This window comes from Astatotilapia calliptera, chromosome 15 (genome assembly GCF_900246225.1).
Source record: "Astatotilapia calliptera chromosome 15, fAstCal1.2, whole genome shotgun sequence".
NCBI lineage: Eukaryota > Metazoa > Chordata > Actinopteri > Cichliformes > Cichlidae > Astatotilapia > Astatotilapia calliptera.
In genome coordinates this window covers 16,370,260-16,390,025 of record NC_039316.1, presented here as the reverse complement: position 1 = coordinate 16,390,025, position 19,766 = coordinate 16,370,260, and the positions used below count along the sequence as shown (strand labels likewise).

At 37.9% G+C, this 19,766-nt stretch overlaps 1 protein-coding gene across 10 annotated transcripts in view; it reads right to left on the bottom strand.

Annotated features, from left to right (window-relative positions):
* The window catches only part of LOC113006752 (DNA (cytosine-5)-methyltransferase 3A-like), a 94,079-nt gene that overhangs the window by 34,784 nt on the left and 39,529 nt on the right, over positions 1-19,766 (bottom strand). For 7 of the 10 annotated variants that reach the window (XM_026142909.1, XM_026142910.1, XM_026142905.1 and 4 more), the window contains 3 exons: positions 14,221-14,344; positions 13,866-13,903; positions 13,644-13,760 (listed from right to left, as the gene is read on the bottom strand). The exons of 1 other annotated variant lie outside the window; for it this stretch is intronic. In XM_026142909.1, the coding sequence (XP_025998694.1) occupies positions 13,644-13,760; positions 13,866-13,903; positions 14,221-14,344 (279 nt within the window). Of the gene's footprint in view, positions 1-2,189; positions 2,273-13,643; positions 13,761-13,865; positions 13,904-14,220; positions 14,345-15,934; positions 16,857-19,766 lie in introns of those variants that run through there. 2 more of the 10 variants (XM_026142911.1, XM_026142915.1) reach the window with 2 other exon arrangements.

The window sequence follows — 19,766 nt, the reverse complement described above, 5'->3', positions numbered from 1 at the left end:
GAAAATTCTGTAATACCTTTGGTTTGAAACGCTATAAATATATATATATTTGTATATATCTGTCTGCTAGACATCTTCACGAGAAAATGATATGTGTGTATTGTCATGTGAAGGACAAATAACAGCAGGAGATGGCAAAAAGACACAAGGACAGCGGTTTTAATGTCGTAAGTTACGACTTTGAACTTTCACAAACCCCTTGGCCTGGTCAACGTTTTCACTCTCAGTGCCACCCCCTCAACCTCTGACCTCTCACCCTATGACCTAACCAATGAGCCGTTACTTAAACCACACCCACTTTAAGAGCGTGACTGACCCTGACCTGCAGACGAACCTTACATTGCTCAACACTGCATGCACACACAGTGCAATTAAAAGAGCAGTTAAGACCCCTCCTCCCACGTTGTCAATAGGCAGCACTGCTCTTTCATTAGCATTGATCGCGGCCGAGGGACATGTTAAAGAAAGGCAATCAGTGTTTTTTCCAGGAAGCTCTCCTGAGAAATCCTAATGACATGGACTAAACAACATGTGTCTGATTGCTGTTTAAGGACAATAACAAAGTGTTCGGACTGACTGTAGTATAATAATTTGGTGATCTGGTATAGTTTTCCAATATTAAGTAGACATTTGGCCACTGGAAAATGACCGAGCAACAAAAGGTAACTGTTTAAAAATACACCCAAGCCTGATGGTAATCCTGGTAACTTGCTGACATTTTCCATTTGTTTACATATTTGGTAATATGTGAACTAATGGACAAATGACCTTGTGACTGGGAATGTTAATCTTCTACCAAAAAAAACCCCTCTGGATTGGGTAGCCTTTAGTGTGCTGTGAATGAAGAGCTTCATATTTCAACCTAATTTGAGTGTCGTTCCAGCAACAAGAAAAGCAGGAAAGGCTTACAGCCATACAATCCTCTCCATTGATGAGATACTGTTACCTGGCAGATCTCACCTGACTATGAAACTGCTTTTCTGTCAGTTTGAGCCTGTGAAAATGGGGGAGTATATAATTTCTAAACAGGAAATAATTGAGGCAAAATTTTATTATTGTTCAAAAACATAAGAATTTGAGTGTAACACCTAAATCCAGTTCTTTCTTCTTAGAAACATTCACATAGTCTTCTTAATGTCATTGAGTGAATACGATCAAACTCCAACCTAAATTATGTTAATTATATCATACAATACTTTGATGATTTGGTGGTGTTCCCAATAGAGTACTGGATTAAACTTTTCAAACTTTTCAAAATACAAGGACACAAATAAACAGAAAACAAAATTAGTATCTGGCTGTTTTTTGGACACAACCTAAATACACCAAACTTTACAGCGTCATATTTTGGTGTTCGTTTCCAAAGTATCACACACTGTTCCACCCTCAGGGAACTACAGTTGTACAAGACCTCTACAAAGAGCTAGCATTATGAAAAGGAGTCCAAGCTTTGTGGTCGTTTTCAAAATCTCTGAAGCAGAAATGAAGTTTTCTGCGATGTCCAAACAATAACCAAGAAAGGTTGGCATAGGAGGTTGTCAAGCAGAGGCAAGATTGTCAAAGAAGATTTTTCTAAAAAAAAAGAAAAATAATTGTTTGAATTTAACTTGTGTACCTTAGTTCTCTTTGCATTAATGGCTTCCAAACTTTAGATAATTACATAGGTGGCACACGAGAAAATTGGAAAGGTCTCAAGAGGGAAAAAGCAAAGTATTTTTGTTTTTCCTCTTGCATGGAAAGGAAAGGCTGTTTTATCACAAGCCAAATGAAAGCAGTATATGTATGACTCAATGATAAGTCTTAAAATATTATGTGCATGTTGCTTTAAGCAGACCAAACAAGAAGTGGGAACTGAAGGGTTAATTCAGTAGAAGGGACTGAGAAGCTCTAAAGCTCTTTCCCTCCAAAACCAACAAGTAAACAAAAATGACCCCCACTAAGTCAGTTCAAACAGTCTGTGAGATGTTCTACTCCCTCCACTTGGTCTAAATCCAGCAGAAAGCATGAAAAAAGCTAAGTTAAACATCATTTTAGTTTAGCCTGCCAAGCAAAGTCGTGTTGAAATAACTTGGCGATAGTTTGTCTCACATTTTGTTTTAAAAGAAAGAAAAGCTTGAACTTAGGGTCACATATCTTCACACACTTGCAACACGTGCACACAAGAAAGAGAAAAAAATTAAATCACTTACAGGCCAGGTATGGTAGCTCTGCAACTGCAACCCTTCCTCCCTGGCTCTCTTCCTCTCTGTCATTTTCTTCGTCTGTCTCTCCTTCTCTCTAACCTTCTCTACCTCCTCCTCTTTCTCTTCTGTGTGTCTCCTGGGCTACACTCACCCTCAAGCCTTCTTTACCATCTCCCTCTGATTGGCTGCCAGTGAAGTGTGTGATTTACTGGCTCCTTCACCTAACAGATGTTTAGGTGAACAACACACACACACAGATTGGTGGTGTGGAGTTATGTCTGGCGGCCCCAGGGCTATAAGTGAGATAATGACACACAGACACACACACACACACTCAGCTTAGTGTGTGTGTGTGTGTGTGTGTGTGTGTGTGTGTGTGTGTGCGTGTGTGTGTGTGTGTGTGTGTGTGTGTGTGTGTGTGTGTGCGCGTGCGTGCATGTGTACGCAGGCTAAGGTCAAAGGTTAGGTAAGCCGCAGAGCTGACAAGGCTGTGGGATGTGTTAGGGTCAGCACCTCGCATATGCACACACAAATGTACACATTAATGCAGCCATACATTGACACAGAGGGAGTTAGACGAAGGTAAATAAAGCAAAGCTAACATAACTTCTATAAAATGAATTCTGGGAATTCGTGGGACCTCATATGTTTGCATACACTACTCTACAGAGCTAAGGCCAAAGACATAAAAGATGGACATAGCCACCGCGATGTCACTGTGATGGTTGGTGATGTCACAAAATGATGCCTTGAGCTAAACATTTGCATCATTGTCATCTTGGTGTTTTGAAACCTAAAGTGGCAAGAGAGGTGTGGATGCAACTGTAAAGCCTACAATCTTTTATCCCCCTTCTGGAGATGGACAACAGCCATAATTTACAGTTGCCTCAAGGCACTTTATATTTTAAGGTAAAAAACTTGAGAAAATGGCAATAATCAGATGACCCTCTATAAGCAGACACTTTGGCGACAGTGGGAAGGAAAAACTCCCCTTTAACAGGAAGAAACCTCAAACAGAACCAGGCTCAGGAAGAGGCAGTTATCTGGCATGACCGGATGGGGGTGCGGGGAGGAAGACAGGACAAAAAACATTAATGGCACATTATATTGACTAACCATCAAAACTACTAACTGTAACCACAAACTCATCAGGTATATGTTTTCTCATAACCTAGACCCAGGATGTCAAACATAAGGCCTAGGGACCAGAATCGGCACAGCAGAGACTCCAATCTGGCCCGCTAGATGGCTTTGGAAAATGTAAAGAAGGCCATATATTTTTGGACTTTTAACCTTGTTTTAATAAGTTATAGAGCTTTTCCTATTGATAAAGACTCCATGGTTATTTATACTACACCAAATTACTTAACAGATCTGTGCGGTATGTGGCCCTTGATGTAAAATCAATTTAACATCTCTGACCTAGACAATTTGTGTTTTTCGGCAACCACAGGAGTCTCCCCCTACAGGCCATTAGAAAGACTACAAGTTTAAGGTAGCAATGATATGTGAAATAATAGTTAGCAACACAAAGTCAGTGAACTGACTGCCATTGACAGCAAAGATTGCTTTTTAGCTGACATACAGGGGTGGTAAATTCAGGGGTAACTTGCCTGGAATGTCCATGAGTTAGTTACCAATGGTTAAGCGATAAAGTGAGAAGTGACAGACAAATCTTGGACGAGGATTAAGTGATTAATTGATTCACTTCTTGTTGTTTTTATCAATCCTCCACACTACTGTATATGTGTACTGTTTATCATGTAAGTTGTGGAATGTGACCTTGCCCCCCCACGTCACGGAAAATTTACACAGCTGTGAATATACTCAAAAAGCGTTTACACATAGGGAGTCTAAAATATGCTGAATGCAAGCTGTAATGCAAACATCTGGTGCAGCAATTGAGGGGTATATTGATAGAAAAAGAAATTTAAACTAATATTTTTTGTTTTATTACTTTTTCTAGCAAAATTGAAGGAATGCCATCAGCCACAATGTTAGATTTTATGCTTCTGTTAAGTTTCTGTTGTTCAAACAAATTGAGCATTTAGATGAGTCCGTGTTGGGCACTGGGAAATAATAAAGTCACAGACTAAATAGGTATTGATTTAGCATTGGCATATGAATCAGTAAGGCCAAAAAAAATCACTGCAAGCTGTATAAATCTTGATGGTGGAGGTCAAGTAACTGCTAGCTGAAGCAAATGATGTTTTTAAAATGCTGTGGATTGTAGTGTGTGACTTGTTTGTGACGATTGATCATATCTTGTTCAGGAAAGTGCTGCACACTACAAATAAAGGTGGGAGGCTAAAACAAGGCTGCGATTGAAGGTGTAGATTGTTAAAGATGGGAAAACGATGCATAATAAATGAAAAGATGCCACTGTAATTTTATTGGTCCAAGAAAAGAAAGCGACTCTGCAGAGTTAAAGGCTTTCCTCCAGACAACAGCGAAATGGGATATTGATGAGGGTGTTAACAGCTGGCTGCAGTTCAAATGACTGACAGAGCAAATTCACACACACGTGCATACAGGAACCTGGAACTGGTTAACCTCTGTCTCCAGCACTGATTTCACCCCCTCTCCCCTTCTGTCAAATATACACACACACGTACACTTTCACTGCTTTTCTTTCCCTTCTTTCACTCCATATCCATCTTTCTCTGCTTTACATCTCAGTTAAAACTCTTTACAGGATTCATTTTCCTGCCAATTCTCTTTTTTTTCCTTCGACAACTTGTTTTTTCATTCTGTAGCATTCCCGTTTTACCTTTTCAGGCATTTTCGTTTTCTGTTTATAATTATTACACTTTGACTCACACGTTTCCAGTCTACATTATAAACATTGCGCACTAAAGTTGGAACTAAATATTGTTGCAGATTCATGTGAGCTGTAGCTTAGAATTGCTTCTCATATTTCCTTATCTGATAATAATTACTTGACTCAATAATTAGAGAAATGTGTGGAGCATTACCATCATGTCGTGATGTTTTCAACAGCCCCATCAGTTGAGAACCGCTGGACTAAACTGCCAGTGGTGTATGAAGTGCTAATTGCACATCAGCAGGTACAACAATAAACTGCTGCTGACATATCAGTCTATCACTATTGTCAATTTAATATTTGACTTAATAGCCTCTTTTAGAACACTTTGGTACTTTCCCTGAAGTATTCTTTTAAGACAAATTTTGTCCATTTTCTTTAAAGGAAAAAAGGGATCTGACCTTTGCCCTTCTTCCTTCATTTCTGTTTTCCCTCTGCTTTTTTCTTTCCATTTACTTTTAACTTTGCCTCCTTTCTTTCATTTGTCTTTTTTGTTTTAATGTAGACACTTGCATATTTTTTTGTAACATATATATTTGTACTGTTACCATGGTGGATGGTCACATAAAACATGACATGAAAGGTTAATATAATGAGGTCAGTATATATACCAGTAATCCATGTGAGCTAAAAACTCAGCTTCAGATGCTCTAAATCAGGGGTGTCAAACTCAAATACACAGTGGGCCAAAATTCAAAACTGGAACAAAGTCGCGGGCTAACGTTAATATTTATTGAAAAAACAAATCTTCCTTTAAATATAAGAATGAATCTTTTCTTATGGACTCAAACAAGTTTTGCTGAAAAACTGAATATGGAACAAGCAAAGCTTAATACTAAACAATATATATATTAGCTGTATAATACCAGTAGGCCTGCTCCAATAGTAATTTGGTATGGCTTCGCGGGCCAAATGTAATTAGGCTGCGGGCCAAATTTGGCCCGCGGGCCAGAGTTTGACACCTATGCTCTAAATGATCAGTTTTAGGCATTTTGTTTTTAAGTCAATCCCCATAGACTCCAATGTTAAAATGCATAAATTTAAAGCACTAAGAAGTATGTTTACAGACTGATACAAAGAAGTTTTTGTCTCTGTGAATAGTTAATTTTTAATTATTCACTGATTAGGAGACTACTAAGGCTTACAGTTAGTGGCATGTGTGCTTTGAGTGACAGGTGTCAGTCAGTCAGCTTCAGCTCCACTAGTTAAGAGTCTTTCAGCATTTCTGTCACTTTTTAATGAAAAAAAATTATGTCAATAATAATTTTTTGGTGTCGTAAAGACTGTCCAGGTTTCTGCTTTTAGCATTTACGCTTTTATTTTTCTTAGTCTGGATTAATTAGCAGTTATTTGTACCTGTGCATTGTGTTTATACAGTTTATCGATGTATCTTGTTAATCATACAGTATTTGGACCCTCTGGTCCAAGTATTCTGGCTCCAAAACAAAAACACTATAGCAATAGCCAAAATGCCAATGTTGAGACTTTAAAATGAGCCTGTGCTGGAAATGAGTATTTTTATGCTATCGTCTAATTATCCATGTCTCATTAAAATTAAAAATCACCTCTTTAGAAGTGACCTGTACAACAGTTCAGCAGATATTGATAACATGATAGGCCACCTTTGGATAAATTAAAGTTTAAAGAGCTTTCCTATTAGTCCCACTAGACTCATGTAATACAAACATAGCTTTGGAGAGCTGCTAATGACTCAGTAAGTGAGAGGATAGTGTTGACAGGAAGCCAGGCATACTCTACCTCTCTTTCTCTCTCTCCATCTGTCACATGCACATGCAACAGTTTGCAGATTGAAGACAAGCTGGCATCAGTTAGACCAACTAGACTCTGTATGTGTTTACATATGCTCCAGTTAAGCAGAAAGGTTTTTTTTGAAATCATAATCGTCATTTTCACCAGTGCAGAGCTGATTTATAGTTTATGAAGTAATTTAAAGCTGTTTTTGCTCTTTTCAAGCGATCTCATGTCACGTCTCACAGGCTTCAAAGTTTGTGTCCATCAAAAACTGACTGCACAGCAGAACAAGTTCAAACACGAGGGAAATGCAACCACGTGTGGTTTCTGCTCACTCTCGCTTTCTTCCTTCCAAACGCTGTTGCTTTTTTCTCACGCGCTCGCTCATGTCCTTGTGTGTGTCAATAAGCCTTAATGACTTTCTCTCTCTCCTTTTCACGACCACACACATACACACTTCCTGTCTCTTTCACTGATTCTCTTTTTTCACTTTAAGGTCATCTTCACACACTATATGCCTTGCTCGTGGTTACAGCACAGTTAACCAGCCAAGCATTTTCCTTGAATTACTATGTGCTTACTACTATAACTATGACCTCAGTCAACTACTCTCAAAGCATTTCACAAATGCTGGGTCAAACCTGCAGGTTAAACTACCAACTGGTCACTTATGTCTCAGTTATGAAGGTACTTGGTGGGTAAGTCTAAAATTCCCTCTCTTTAAGCTCTATTTTGATCACAAGTTCCAAAGGGGATCATTTGTTTCTCTCTTTACTACATATTTCTCCAAATTCACCTCCTAGTGACTCACTTTGTCCACCTGCTTACTGTCTGCCTTGCAAGCACCAAGCTGCACCTGTTTTCAGCAGGTTTCTGTGCTCCAAACAGCTGTAGCTGCAGCTGGAAGACGAACGAGTAGAAGAGAGCTGCAACACTGAACCAAAATGATGATTTTAGAAGGAAACAGATTAAATAATGAGTGCAAGGACACATCAAAGAATAAGAACAATCTAAGAACAACTTATTGTTATGTTGTTGAGAACATCTTCCTAAAATTAAAGTTTTCTAAAGTGTTTTTGAATACCGTTGTTTTGTTTCCATAATAAGCAGGAAATCTGGATGCTGATGCACCATCTGTCGCAGCAAGCCTACTTTGGCAGTTGACTATACAGTGCTAATTATAAATAGAAATGACGACTTGGATATAAAAATATATTTGACACCACATAAAAATGTACCAAATAAATTTAGTAAGATATTTAAAGTCATACACACACCAGGCTGAGTTTTTAAAATAAACTCCTGTTTTAAATGTCCCAAGATTTCAGGGAAAGTTATAGAGGATGTGATAATGTTGTAAAAAGAGGAGAAAAATCGAGACGTATATTTAAAAGTAAAGGACAAATGGGTGGGACATCAAGAGTACAGCTGTTTACAAGTACTCAGGATCTTTAAAGAAAACACTTCTCTAATATAATATAATATAATATAATATAATATAATATAATATAATATAATGTCTACGTGGATTGTATGGAAAGCTTAAACTTCAACAGATCACAAATATCCATGGACTCACCAGTCACTTTCAACTTTTTAAGCCTACAGGAAGGGTTCATTGAAAGAAAATGTGATGGGGCTGCAAGGCTACACAGGAGGAAAAAAAAGACACTGTTTCACACAAATGTTTATTACATCTAAATTGCACTACTGGTACACTTCAGACCAATGTCAACCAACTATCTTTGGTGGACAAACAGTGCATGTGAGTCTACGGGAAAGGAAAAGATGCTATTTTCACTTTCACTGTGTCAACTGTTGGGTAAATGCTGCTGCAAAAAGCTTGTAATACTGAAAGGAAACAGGTCATCTTCCACAAGCCAAGTCGTGGAGGGGAAGTCCACTCCCCTCCAGTGTAAACAAACAAACTCTGCAGAGCAGAGCAGGGTGACTGCAAACACAGTAAAGTGATGAAGGCCGAACAGAAAGCCCAAAGAGGTCAAGTTAAATAACATAATGACACACTGAATGCTGACAAGAAAAAAATCTTTCCAGATGTCAGTGTTTTGACCCAAAACAGACAAATGTCCACCCCACACTTACGACAAGTTCCAACAAGTATAAGAAATTGCTAACACTGGACAAACGAGGCAGAATAAAAGCAAATCACAGTAAAGAGCTCTCAGACAACACTTGTTCCAATCAAAGCTCAGTTGAATGTAATAAGCTAATTATTGTTATTCTTACAGTATTATTTAAATACTGTGCAGGGTTTGTGTAACATTATGATTTTAAAGACATTTTTATACAATTTTAAGTGTCAAACTGGCTGAAAGGTTTTGGCTGAAAAAAAAACTAAACAATTATTTGGAGGTAAGTGAATTTACAAAGATCCATTTCTCATACTTGCTAGCAGTTGCAGGTGTAATCTCAGTTAATGTAGCTGGACAAGAACCTCTACAAAGAACACAAACAAAACTAAACTAACCTAAAAGAACACAAAACTTCAATATAAATACACACACACACACCTTGGCCAATCAGATCATGAGAGGACAGCTGAGGGCCACTGGTATTGATACCAGTGTCTACCATGTGCATCCAAGGTGTTCAGAAATCATTACTGTCTACCTCACCTCCTCTAGAAAGGCAGAAAGCCTCACACAGCCATCTGTTGCCAATAAAGCACCAGATTTGTTCCGGAAGCGTTGGCACAAAAAAACCCTAAAACGTTTCAAGAAGGCTTTTCCAACTGTTTAGACTGGAATGACACACACTTGCAATTTGCAAAAAGGACCAAATAAAGTCCCTTATTGATAAAATATTTTCCTGTTATGTTTTTGCTGGGGACACATTGGAAAACTTTTGCTTTTACACAGTAAAATGTGTGAGGCCAAATGTATCCCAGACCACCAGTGACTGAATCGCAACATTTACACTTATGGCACTAATCTGACTGATCAAGGTGCATTTTAAAGCCAAGTGTAGCCAATTTAATTGAACAGTTAGCTACTATTTGAACTTGTATGCTGCACACAACCTTTTGTTCAATATGTAACACTTAACCAGTCCATGAATTAGGCTTTAAAACATTTAGTCAGGAGAAGTAGAAGATCTCAAACCATTTGATCCCTATCAGGCTGAGCCTTTTGTTAGTTTTACTTGCAGGTGTGTACTTCTCTGTTTAGTTTGGATGGGGCGCATGCTGCTGTGCAGACTGCAACTACAACTAGAAAGGCTGAAATTGATCAAGAACCTAGAGTGATATGTGGGCTGGATTAAAATTCCAGAAGGCCAGATTTGGCCTGTGTGGCTTGATTTGGACACAGGAGGTTTTGTCTTACAATTTTACTAATTTGAACAAAATGATAGAAACAAAACACTTTTGCTTGAGAGATGAAAATGACATTTGTGAATAAATAACCAGCCACAAGGAAGAGTCAGACTCATGACTTCTGATTCTGGAGATAATTTCTTACCCCACTGAATTCTGATGTGTCTGCACCACAGGTTTTTAATGGTGACACTGGGTGTCTGAGAAGTGATAGGTTTGGCGGTACTAACAAGCAGGCCCCCCAGTATAAACGGAAATGGCATAAAAGCATTGTTTTTACTCAAATAATGGAAGTCAGGTAATTGCAGTCTGTGTCTTTGGAGTGTCTGTTGTGTGCTGTCCAATCACAAGGATTGTATAATGAAGTAAACCGTCAGTCACATGGTGTTGATCATGAAAGGCCACAAAGAAACCCCAAACACGCCCCAAAACATGTGGATTTGCTTTTATCACAATAATAATAAATAGTTCCCATTTCTGTATAACTGTATATCTCAGATTTCTGTAAAGTTATTTATTTCATATTCTGTATAGTTTTTCATATTTATATCCTGTTCATATCCTGTACATAGCTTGTACTCACTACAGCCTGTACATACCTATAGTTATAGAATATTCACAACATACTTCATACCGTGTACATTATAACATACCATAATAGACCCATTTCTGTAATATACTTACATATCTATATTATTGCTATATTGTAATATATCTATATCACTAAAGCACTTCTGGATGGATGCAAACTGCATTTCGTTGCCCTGCACCTGTGCATGTGCAATGACAATAAAGTTGAATTCTATTCTATTCTATTCTATTCTATTCTATTCTATTCTATTCTAATATAATCAATATTTCTGGCTTTGTGAGTGAATGTCGGACTAGACCACTAACATCTGGCTGTCTATGACTATTAGGTGCAGTTTTTGCCCTCAGGTCCAAAGAAAGGTTTGGCTGAAATCAAAAAACCAAAAAACAGGGAGCTGCAGAAAATTTAAGACTTTCTAGAAACTTGTAGTGTTTGAAGATTGACATTTTTAAGACCTTTCAGACCTGCAGATACCCTGAATTCTTGTTTTATATCTCAGGTTACCCAAATAATTCAATTCAATTCAATTTCTTTATTGTCCCACAAGGGGAAATTAGTTTAGCAGCAGGAGGATAAGAACAAACAGAACAATACTATAAAACAATAATAACAATAATAATGATGGAAAATTCAAGGACAATTATTTGCCATTAAGGAGACAAGACGCAGTAGGGATAAAAGAGACCTGGAGTCTTTTAGTCCTCCTCGGAGGTACTCTAAAATGGCGGCCGGAAGGCAACAACTCAAACTCACTGTGAAGTGGATGGTTCACAAAATTAATAATAGAATGAGCCTTTCTAAGCACATTTCTATTGTAAATGGCCAAAAGTCCATCTTGCCAGCGCCCTGAAATTTTGCTAGCAGTTTTTACCAGAAGTCCCAACCGATTCTTATTCTTCACCGTCTGGTGCATAACACATGTACATTTATGATTTGAATCTAACCTCTGACCTTGATGCTCCCCTCAAGGAAGCATTAATAACGTCCCCCTCAATGAAACATATGGCAGTGAAAGAGCCTACAGGTGGATGCCAGGTGTAGGCAGCATCAGTAACAGCAAAAGATGTGTAAGAGAAGGTAAAGGATGTCAGAGTGTGCCATGTGGGTGAAGTCAGCTAAAGGAATCCTTGCCGTAATGAAAAAAAAAAACAGTCACAGGAAATCTTTGGACTTTTCTCTCATTTTTATTTGAGTAAAATAAAGCCCCAATTCCAAAATCAATTGGAACGCTGTGCAAAATGTAAATAAAGGCAGAATTCATACGATCTGCAATTCTCATAAACCCATATTTTATTCATAGTAGAACATAGAAAACATACCAAATATTAAACACTTTATAACACTCTACTATCTTTTGAAAAGAATTTAGCTCATTTTGAATTAGATGGCTGCAACATATCTCAAAAGCTGAAACAGAGCAAAAAAAAAAAGGATGAAAAGTCAGAGGTACTAAAAAGAAACAGCTACAGGAACATGTTGAATTAAATAGGCTAATTATCAGTAATATGATTGTATATAAAAAAGAGCATCTTATCATCAAATCATCAAAAGATCATCAAAAGATTCAGCAACTTGGAGCGATCTATGTGCACGAGGTACAAAGCTGAGCCCTGAGGCCACATTGCATTAAAACGGGTTTGATTGTATCATGGAAATCACTGCATGAGCTCAGGAACCGTGCCATCCAGAAATTCATATTACATCTCTATCACATGAAGAAGATGCTATGTGTGAACATGATTCAGAAACAATGGCATCTTCTCTGAGCCAAAGTTCATCTAGAATATACTGAGATGAAGTGGGAAACTGTTCTGTGGTCAAATTTGAAATTCTTATTGGTAATTATGGACACTGGAACCGCCAGACTAAAAAGGAGAGGAAGCATCCAGCTTATTTTTAGCAATCAGTTCAAAATTCTGCATTTCTGATGATACGATACGATGCGATACGATACAATACGATACGGTACGATGCGATACGGTACGGTACGGTACGATACGATACGATGGGAGAAGAACATCCAGAAAGGCAGCATCAGTGCAGAAAAACATATACAGGTTTTAGAGCAACAAATGCTCCCATCCAAAGACTTTTTTCAGAAAGGCTTTGGATGCTTCAGCAAGACAATGCTATACCACATATTGCAGCTACAACAGCATGGCTTAGTTTCTCAAAGAGTGCTGAACTGTCTGCCTGTAGTCCAGACCTTTAACCAGCTGGAGACATCTGGCATATCATGAAATGAAAAAATACAATAAAGAAGCCAGAGGACTGTTGAGCAGCTAGAATCCTATATGAGACAAGTATGAGACAACATTCCTTTCAAATAGTCTAGCAGCTGGTCTCTTCAGTCCCAGATGTTTATGGACTGCTGTTAAAAGAAGAGGGGATGCTACACGGGCCTTGGCTTAATTTTTTTGAGACGTGTTACTGCAATCAAATTCAAAATGACTTTGATATGTTTTCTATGTTCTACTGTAAATACAATATAGGTTTATGAGATTTGAAAATCATAATATTTACATTTTACCCAGCATCCCAACTTTTTGGGAATTGGGGTTGTAAAAGTTAAACAGACACAGAACACATGGAGTTCATATCCCCAACATATAAAGTGAGACTGTAAATCGTGACAACACTCAGAGCAATATTACTCAGCACGCAGTTCTGTCAAGGTTGATTTAATATCTAAAGGGGATTTCCCTCTTTCTCTGGATTACTCAGCATCGCACAAAGCGAACCACAGCTAATTTCCACTGTAGTTTGGTTGCTTTAAAAGGGCATCCCACATCTATAAAACCAGTTCAAAAGTTTATAAATCTTCTTGGTCCACCTGTAAAACTTTTACAATATATAGGACAAGAAGTTCCATCAAAAATATTTAAGGAGCATATTTGCTCTAACTGGGCCCCTAAATAAACGTATATCAGTGTAAATACGAGCTTTTCCGTTGCTCACCTCCATCTTCCAGCGGCTGAGCCATTCTTCTCTCTGTCTCCTGCTGATATAGTATGGATCTCCAGCCTGAAAAGTTACTCTGGGGACTGGCCTTCTCCGCAGCCTTCCAGTCTCTCCCTGCATGTACACAAAAAGCTTGTTATATATTGCGTATACCATGAGAGTGATTGATTTAACCATGTAGAAAACATGCAAAATTGCTGCAGACACTTGTTTTCTCACCTCTCTGGGGGAGTCGCAGTTTCTGTCATCTGGCTCGTCTGCAGGGGAAAAAAAGTTACAGGAAATGGCTCATTTGTACAGGTTTAACGAGAGATTTAATGAGGATGTAAAGACGTGGTTTTCATCACTTTGCCCCAGTGTACTTATGTACAATTACCATTCCCTTAAAAGCTGCAACATGGAAGTTCTTTGAAAGGTAAAGTTTTAGATAAATGAATTACACAAAAGATAACATTTGTTGTTGTAAATAAACTGTTTAAAGTTTTTATACTGAAAGAAAATTAGCAGAACTTTTCCAAATGCTGTTCAATCTAAGGTAATAATCATATATGGGCAAAGAGCATTAAAGCTGTACCCTTATTCCTCTCCGCTGGCTCTTGTTTCCGACGCCCGCGCTTCTTGCGAGGGGAGGGTGAAGGCGCCGGCTCCTCAGGCGGAGTTGGGGGGGCGTTTGCACAGGGGTCAGAGGTTGCCATCTCCTGGGAAACACACAGTGCACAGTCTAGGTATGAGAAAACTGTTGAACGCCCTCGTCTACACCCATCAAAGGGTTCCACAGACATAATAATCATACACACACACACACGTGCAAGCTCTATACCCACACATAAAACAAATGCCTAAAAACACACAGTCAAAGAGCTACTTCAAAACTGCACACACATATTAGTCTACAGAGGGCATCTGCACAGGATCACTGTAATAAACACCCCCAGGTACCATTAAAACACACACAAACACACACACACCTTTGAGGTGACGATGGGGGGGGGGGGGGCTGTACTGATGTGAATAACAGTGCTAAATGATCCTAACTGCTCCTACAAGTTTAAATGTATATATATTTACAGATGCATGCCTAATATTAAGCACAAATTTAAAATGAATTTACACTGCAAAATATCAATATGGCAATACTCGTGAATTATGAACTCAAACAATCTTCTGCCTCTAGTTCAGGGGCTAATCCATTAGCTGACCAGCTTTAATAATGCTAAACCAGGGGACACAGCAGGGTTTTTTTTTTAATATGTGTGTGTTTGTGTGCTGCTAAAAGATTTTATAGATCGTTGGTTAAAAAGTGCAGAGCCAGAGGTGAATATCAAACTCAAATGCTACGCTAACTCTAGCTTACGCTAACAGGCATGCAAAAGCTGTAATGAGCGGCTGAGGCGGCCTGTAAAAGTCAGATAACGCAAAAAGGTGACTAAAAGGGCCTTGGGACACATTAAAATACTCCAGCACACACTTTTAACACTTGCAGTCAAACAGAAACAAGGCTGTAATCCAAAGTTACATTTCTGATGGCCTTACAGCATACATAATAGCTAAAATGTACTATTTTGCTTTAAATGTATGCTGTTGCCCTTTTGTAAAATAACAGTAAAGAGTTATCTACATTTATAGACCACCAGGTTCTTAGACTTAATGTGGGATCAAGCAGGGTCTCCAGACTCCATATAGTGACAGGGTAGCACTTTATATTTGTTTACAGAGTTAGAATCAAAACTAGAGTTATAAAAGTAAAAAAAAATGCTTTAAAGATTACTCATAATACTTCGTCAGCACTTATTAAAATTAAATCAAATGCTAAAGGGAGAACTATTCATAAATATAGTGTTTAATAGACTTAATTAATTACAACAAACACATCAAACTCACACTACATAAATCAAGCCAATCCACTAAAGTCAACCACTTTGGTCCAAGTGGTTGACTTTAGTGTGAAACTTGCTATTTGAAATAATACATTTGTGTATTACTATAAAAAGCATATTAAAAATTGTGGATATCTACTGATAATAATACATTAGCTAAAATGAATTAAAAAGATGTGAACAAAACACGTGGTATGAATTAAACAAGCTGAAAATGATAAAAAATTAAATTAAATTAAAAAAAAGTTAGCACACCATTGTCTATCCTGTGAACCATGACGTGCCCTTGATGTGAGCACGTGGCCTTTAACATTTATCATTTTAACCCAAATATGAAATTAAAGCTGCATTAAACAATAAAGAAAACACTAAACCAGCTCCTAACTTTTAAGCAAACAACTGACTACTTACACATTCAGCAGAAACAGAGGAATCTGGGTTTGCAGTCATCTTTTTGGCCACATGTTGAATGCAAATTCATTTCAGCCCTGGTTTGGTCCACAGACTCTTGAGAAAAGTATCTGGATGTCTTTGGGTTGCTATAAGTGCTCGCCGTTCTTCAGCTACTTCGCCTCTCCGTCATTTAGCGCTACACAGAAAGTGTAAAGCCGGCTTGAGTCAGCTGGTTATACACTTCCTTTTGCAAGAGCAGGTGCACTGGTTAAGCTTCACTGAACCAATCCTACGACCTGATTGAAAAGCAATAGGTGGATATTGCTTAATGCAGCTTTAAAGATGTGCTGATATTTATATGATAGTTTATAGTGAAGAAAAAGGCCACAAATGCGCTGCAAGCAGGCATAAATGCATCGAAAAGCAAGCTATTTTTAGCACAGTGGAACTTTCACCTTTTCAAACAACTTCTCTTTGCACTTCCTCTTCTCTCCGAATCTATCGTCGCCTTGATCTTGACTGACAGACAGCCTGGAAAGTACCTGACTTTACTCTACAGCTGACAAACTTTAAACTGACTGTGTATACATTGCAGCAATCCAGCTAAGGGCAGCTTTTAGTTGGATGAAACGTTTGATTACACCCAAGAATAGGCTGAGCAGAGAACAGGATGTAACAAACAATAAAACAATGGTGCACCAAAATAATAGAATAAGCAATCACACTACAGCAAATTAATACATGCCAGCTGTGTTTATGTTTTACAGATGTACAGCCGAAGTAGCTGCATGTATTGTTGAAGTGTAAGATGTGAAAATAGGCAAATACCTTTTGTAGAAATCTGTGTTTTTCCTGTATATAAAAATTATAGAATCTACCAAAGAAACAGTAGGATTTTTCATTATGATTTGAAAGTACAATTTTGCTTATCAAATGGCCAGAAATAAAAAAAAATGTACAGACTTTTGATAAGACTAATTAAACTTAGTTATATGCAGACCAGTTGCGCTTATGTGCATCCCCCAACCCTACAAAAAGGCCCAATCCGAGCCAGTAAAAACCCTGGAAATGTGTACTGCAGGTATTTTTGCTTAAATTGAGCAATTAAGAGGAGAAATGTCAAAACTATGCACAAGTCACATCAAAGCACACCACCCAGATTTCCCCAATATTTTTATGTTTTTAAGTCCCGCACCCTCCTGTTGTGAAAAATTGCAATACATAGTTTGTGTTATCCTAGCTGCCAGATCATAAGATACAGTCAATATACACATTTAATACCAACACAGCTTGGCAACCAGATTGAAAGGGAGTCCTCACACACTGGGAATATACAACCTGAGGGCTATAACTACCCCACGACCTTCTCCATCTGACCCTGAGTGTGCAAAAAGCAAAACAAAATAACCTCCCAGAAATCAGTGCTCAGGAATCCCAAGGCAAGCCTGTACTGCTTTACATAACTAAAGACAAATTTCAGTGTTTTAAGTGTATGTCTATCATTTTTCATGTTAGCAGTGTTTTCATTGCAACCTATAAGTGGAGATGAGTGCAGCTATCGATTGTATGGCTTTTTTTTTTCAGTACGATGCTCTAGAAACAAATTCTGTCCAGCCTTAAGTTTGATGCGTAATGAATTAGCTGCAAAATAGGCATTGAAATGAAAAGGAATCAGTAAATGTGGGTTGAACCATATATATAATTATTCTAGTATGGATCACAGAATTGCAATTTCAGTAAAGTTGGAAAGATTCAAAAACTCTATTAACGCTATTTGAATCTTCATACAGGTGCATGTTCATTATTTGAAAATTAAAATATACATTAATAAATGAAGACATTAAAAAAAGGCTTATCTCCTAAGAAGTCATCTGTAGCAGTCAATATACTCTGTTTTCATTGACAACAAATTAATTAAGTGTCCAATTACTAATCAGAAGCCGCATATACACAGAGCTTTTGCATGGAAAGAATGTAATACTGCTTAAAAGCCTAGCTACAATTTCTTAAATCACATTTTATACAGTAACTTTAAACAAATTAATGTGACCATATTTACTGAGTTTGCAATTGGGTGATACAACAGAACAAAGTAGCAAATCTACACAGAATGGCTGAATCTTATGGCAGGATCTTAAGAGAGCTGTGCATAGGCGAATGCCTGCAAACCTCAATAAAATAAAGCAACATAGCAAAGACACGCGGGCCAAAATTCCTCCACAGCAGATAAAGTAGACTGATAAAGTCATACTGAAAATAATGACTTAATTTGTTGCTGCTAAAGGTGGTTCTATAATCATGGGGGCGTACATAGTTTTTTTAATCAAGTATAAGTCAAGAATCCTCTGAAAACATTGTTTTACACAACTGTGCATGTTCTTGGGTTGTTGTTTTTTTTTTTTAAGTGTAGGCTTTGTTTTTCAATAATTTAAGCTCATACCCCTGTACTGTAACACACTCTCACAAGTTACATTCACGTCTTAAATGCTGTTGACCGTCTTTGGCACTTTACTGCAACCATTTGCATTACTGTCATACCTGCTACCGTTGGTCATTTCCACTACTGTCCATGTACAACTCACAAGCTGGTCTATCTACTTATTTATTTATCTATTTATTATCTTTCACATCTGCACTGCTGTATATAGATTTCACTTTTAATATATATTTCCCCAAAATGTGTCCTTTATCTCTTTTAATTCTTAATTCTTCCTCACAGTCAGGTGACACAAAAATGCATTAGTGCCATTAATTTATGGCACTTTTTAGGATATCTGTGATAGATGTAGAGGTATAATGAACACAAACAAAATGACCACACTTTGTACCTGACATTGTTTCCCTTACTCATTATAATCAGGTAAAGGTTGAGTGTTTTCTGGCAGATTTTTTTACTTTTATATGAGTTGATCATATTTATATGACTGCACATAGGAACTCAACACCACACGATCTTTTGCTTGCTATTTTAAATGTTGTGACCAAAATTGTCATTTTTATCCACCAACCACGTGTCATGATACTTTTTTGTCAGACATGCCAACCACAATCTGTTCGCAATCCATCTGTGACCTTTTTGTGGTCTGGATGCAAAACGGAAACACCAAAAGAAACCAAACGAAACTCCACATGCACCAAAAGTGAATCGAAAGGTCTGGTTGACATGCATAGTCTGACTGAGCTAAGAGCCAAGCAGTTTAAATAATTATAGTTTAGCATAACCTAAGATTGAATCTAGTTATTATAGTGCAAGGAGAGTTTCATTTTTTATAAAAAACTGAGGGGGATTTTCACGTTGAAGCACGTTAAATGTTGGGAAGTGTTCCAATATAACTCTGTAGTCCTACTGTCCTTCAAACTACTTTAATCTACAGTAACACACAGACATGCATAATAACCCACCAGCTGCTCCACACATGGTTGAAGCAGAGAGGAAGAAATGGGATCAAAATGAGGGAGGAAATAGGAGGAGGAGGGGGAATACTATCTTAACTTAGAAAAAAATACTGACCAGCGGGAAAACAAAGCAATGAAATGATGAAGGAAACAAAGACAAAGGCTAATTTAATCATCCATTAAACCATCATCATTACTCTAATATTATGTGTGTACAGGCGAGAGTGTGGTTACTTTTGATGGAAGAGAACAAGTGGAGAGAGAGAGAGAAGAAATTGAGGCTTTCTTGACCCATCTCTGCTCTATATAGTTACTGACAGCTCCACCCTGGAGATCCACACAATTCCTGGTCAGACTCCACGGTGTGATTGTGTATTTGTGCTTTTCATATTAGTATGTCCTGGTGGGGACTTTAACCTGAGTGCACACCAACCTTGGAGGACTTGTCTCACTA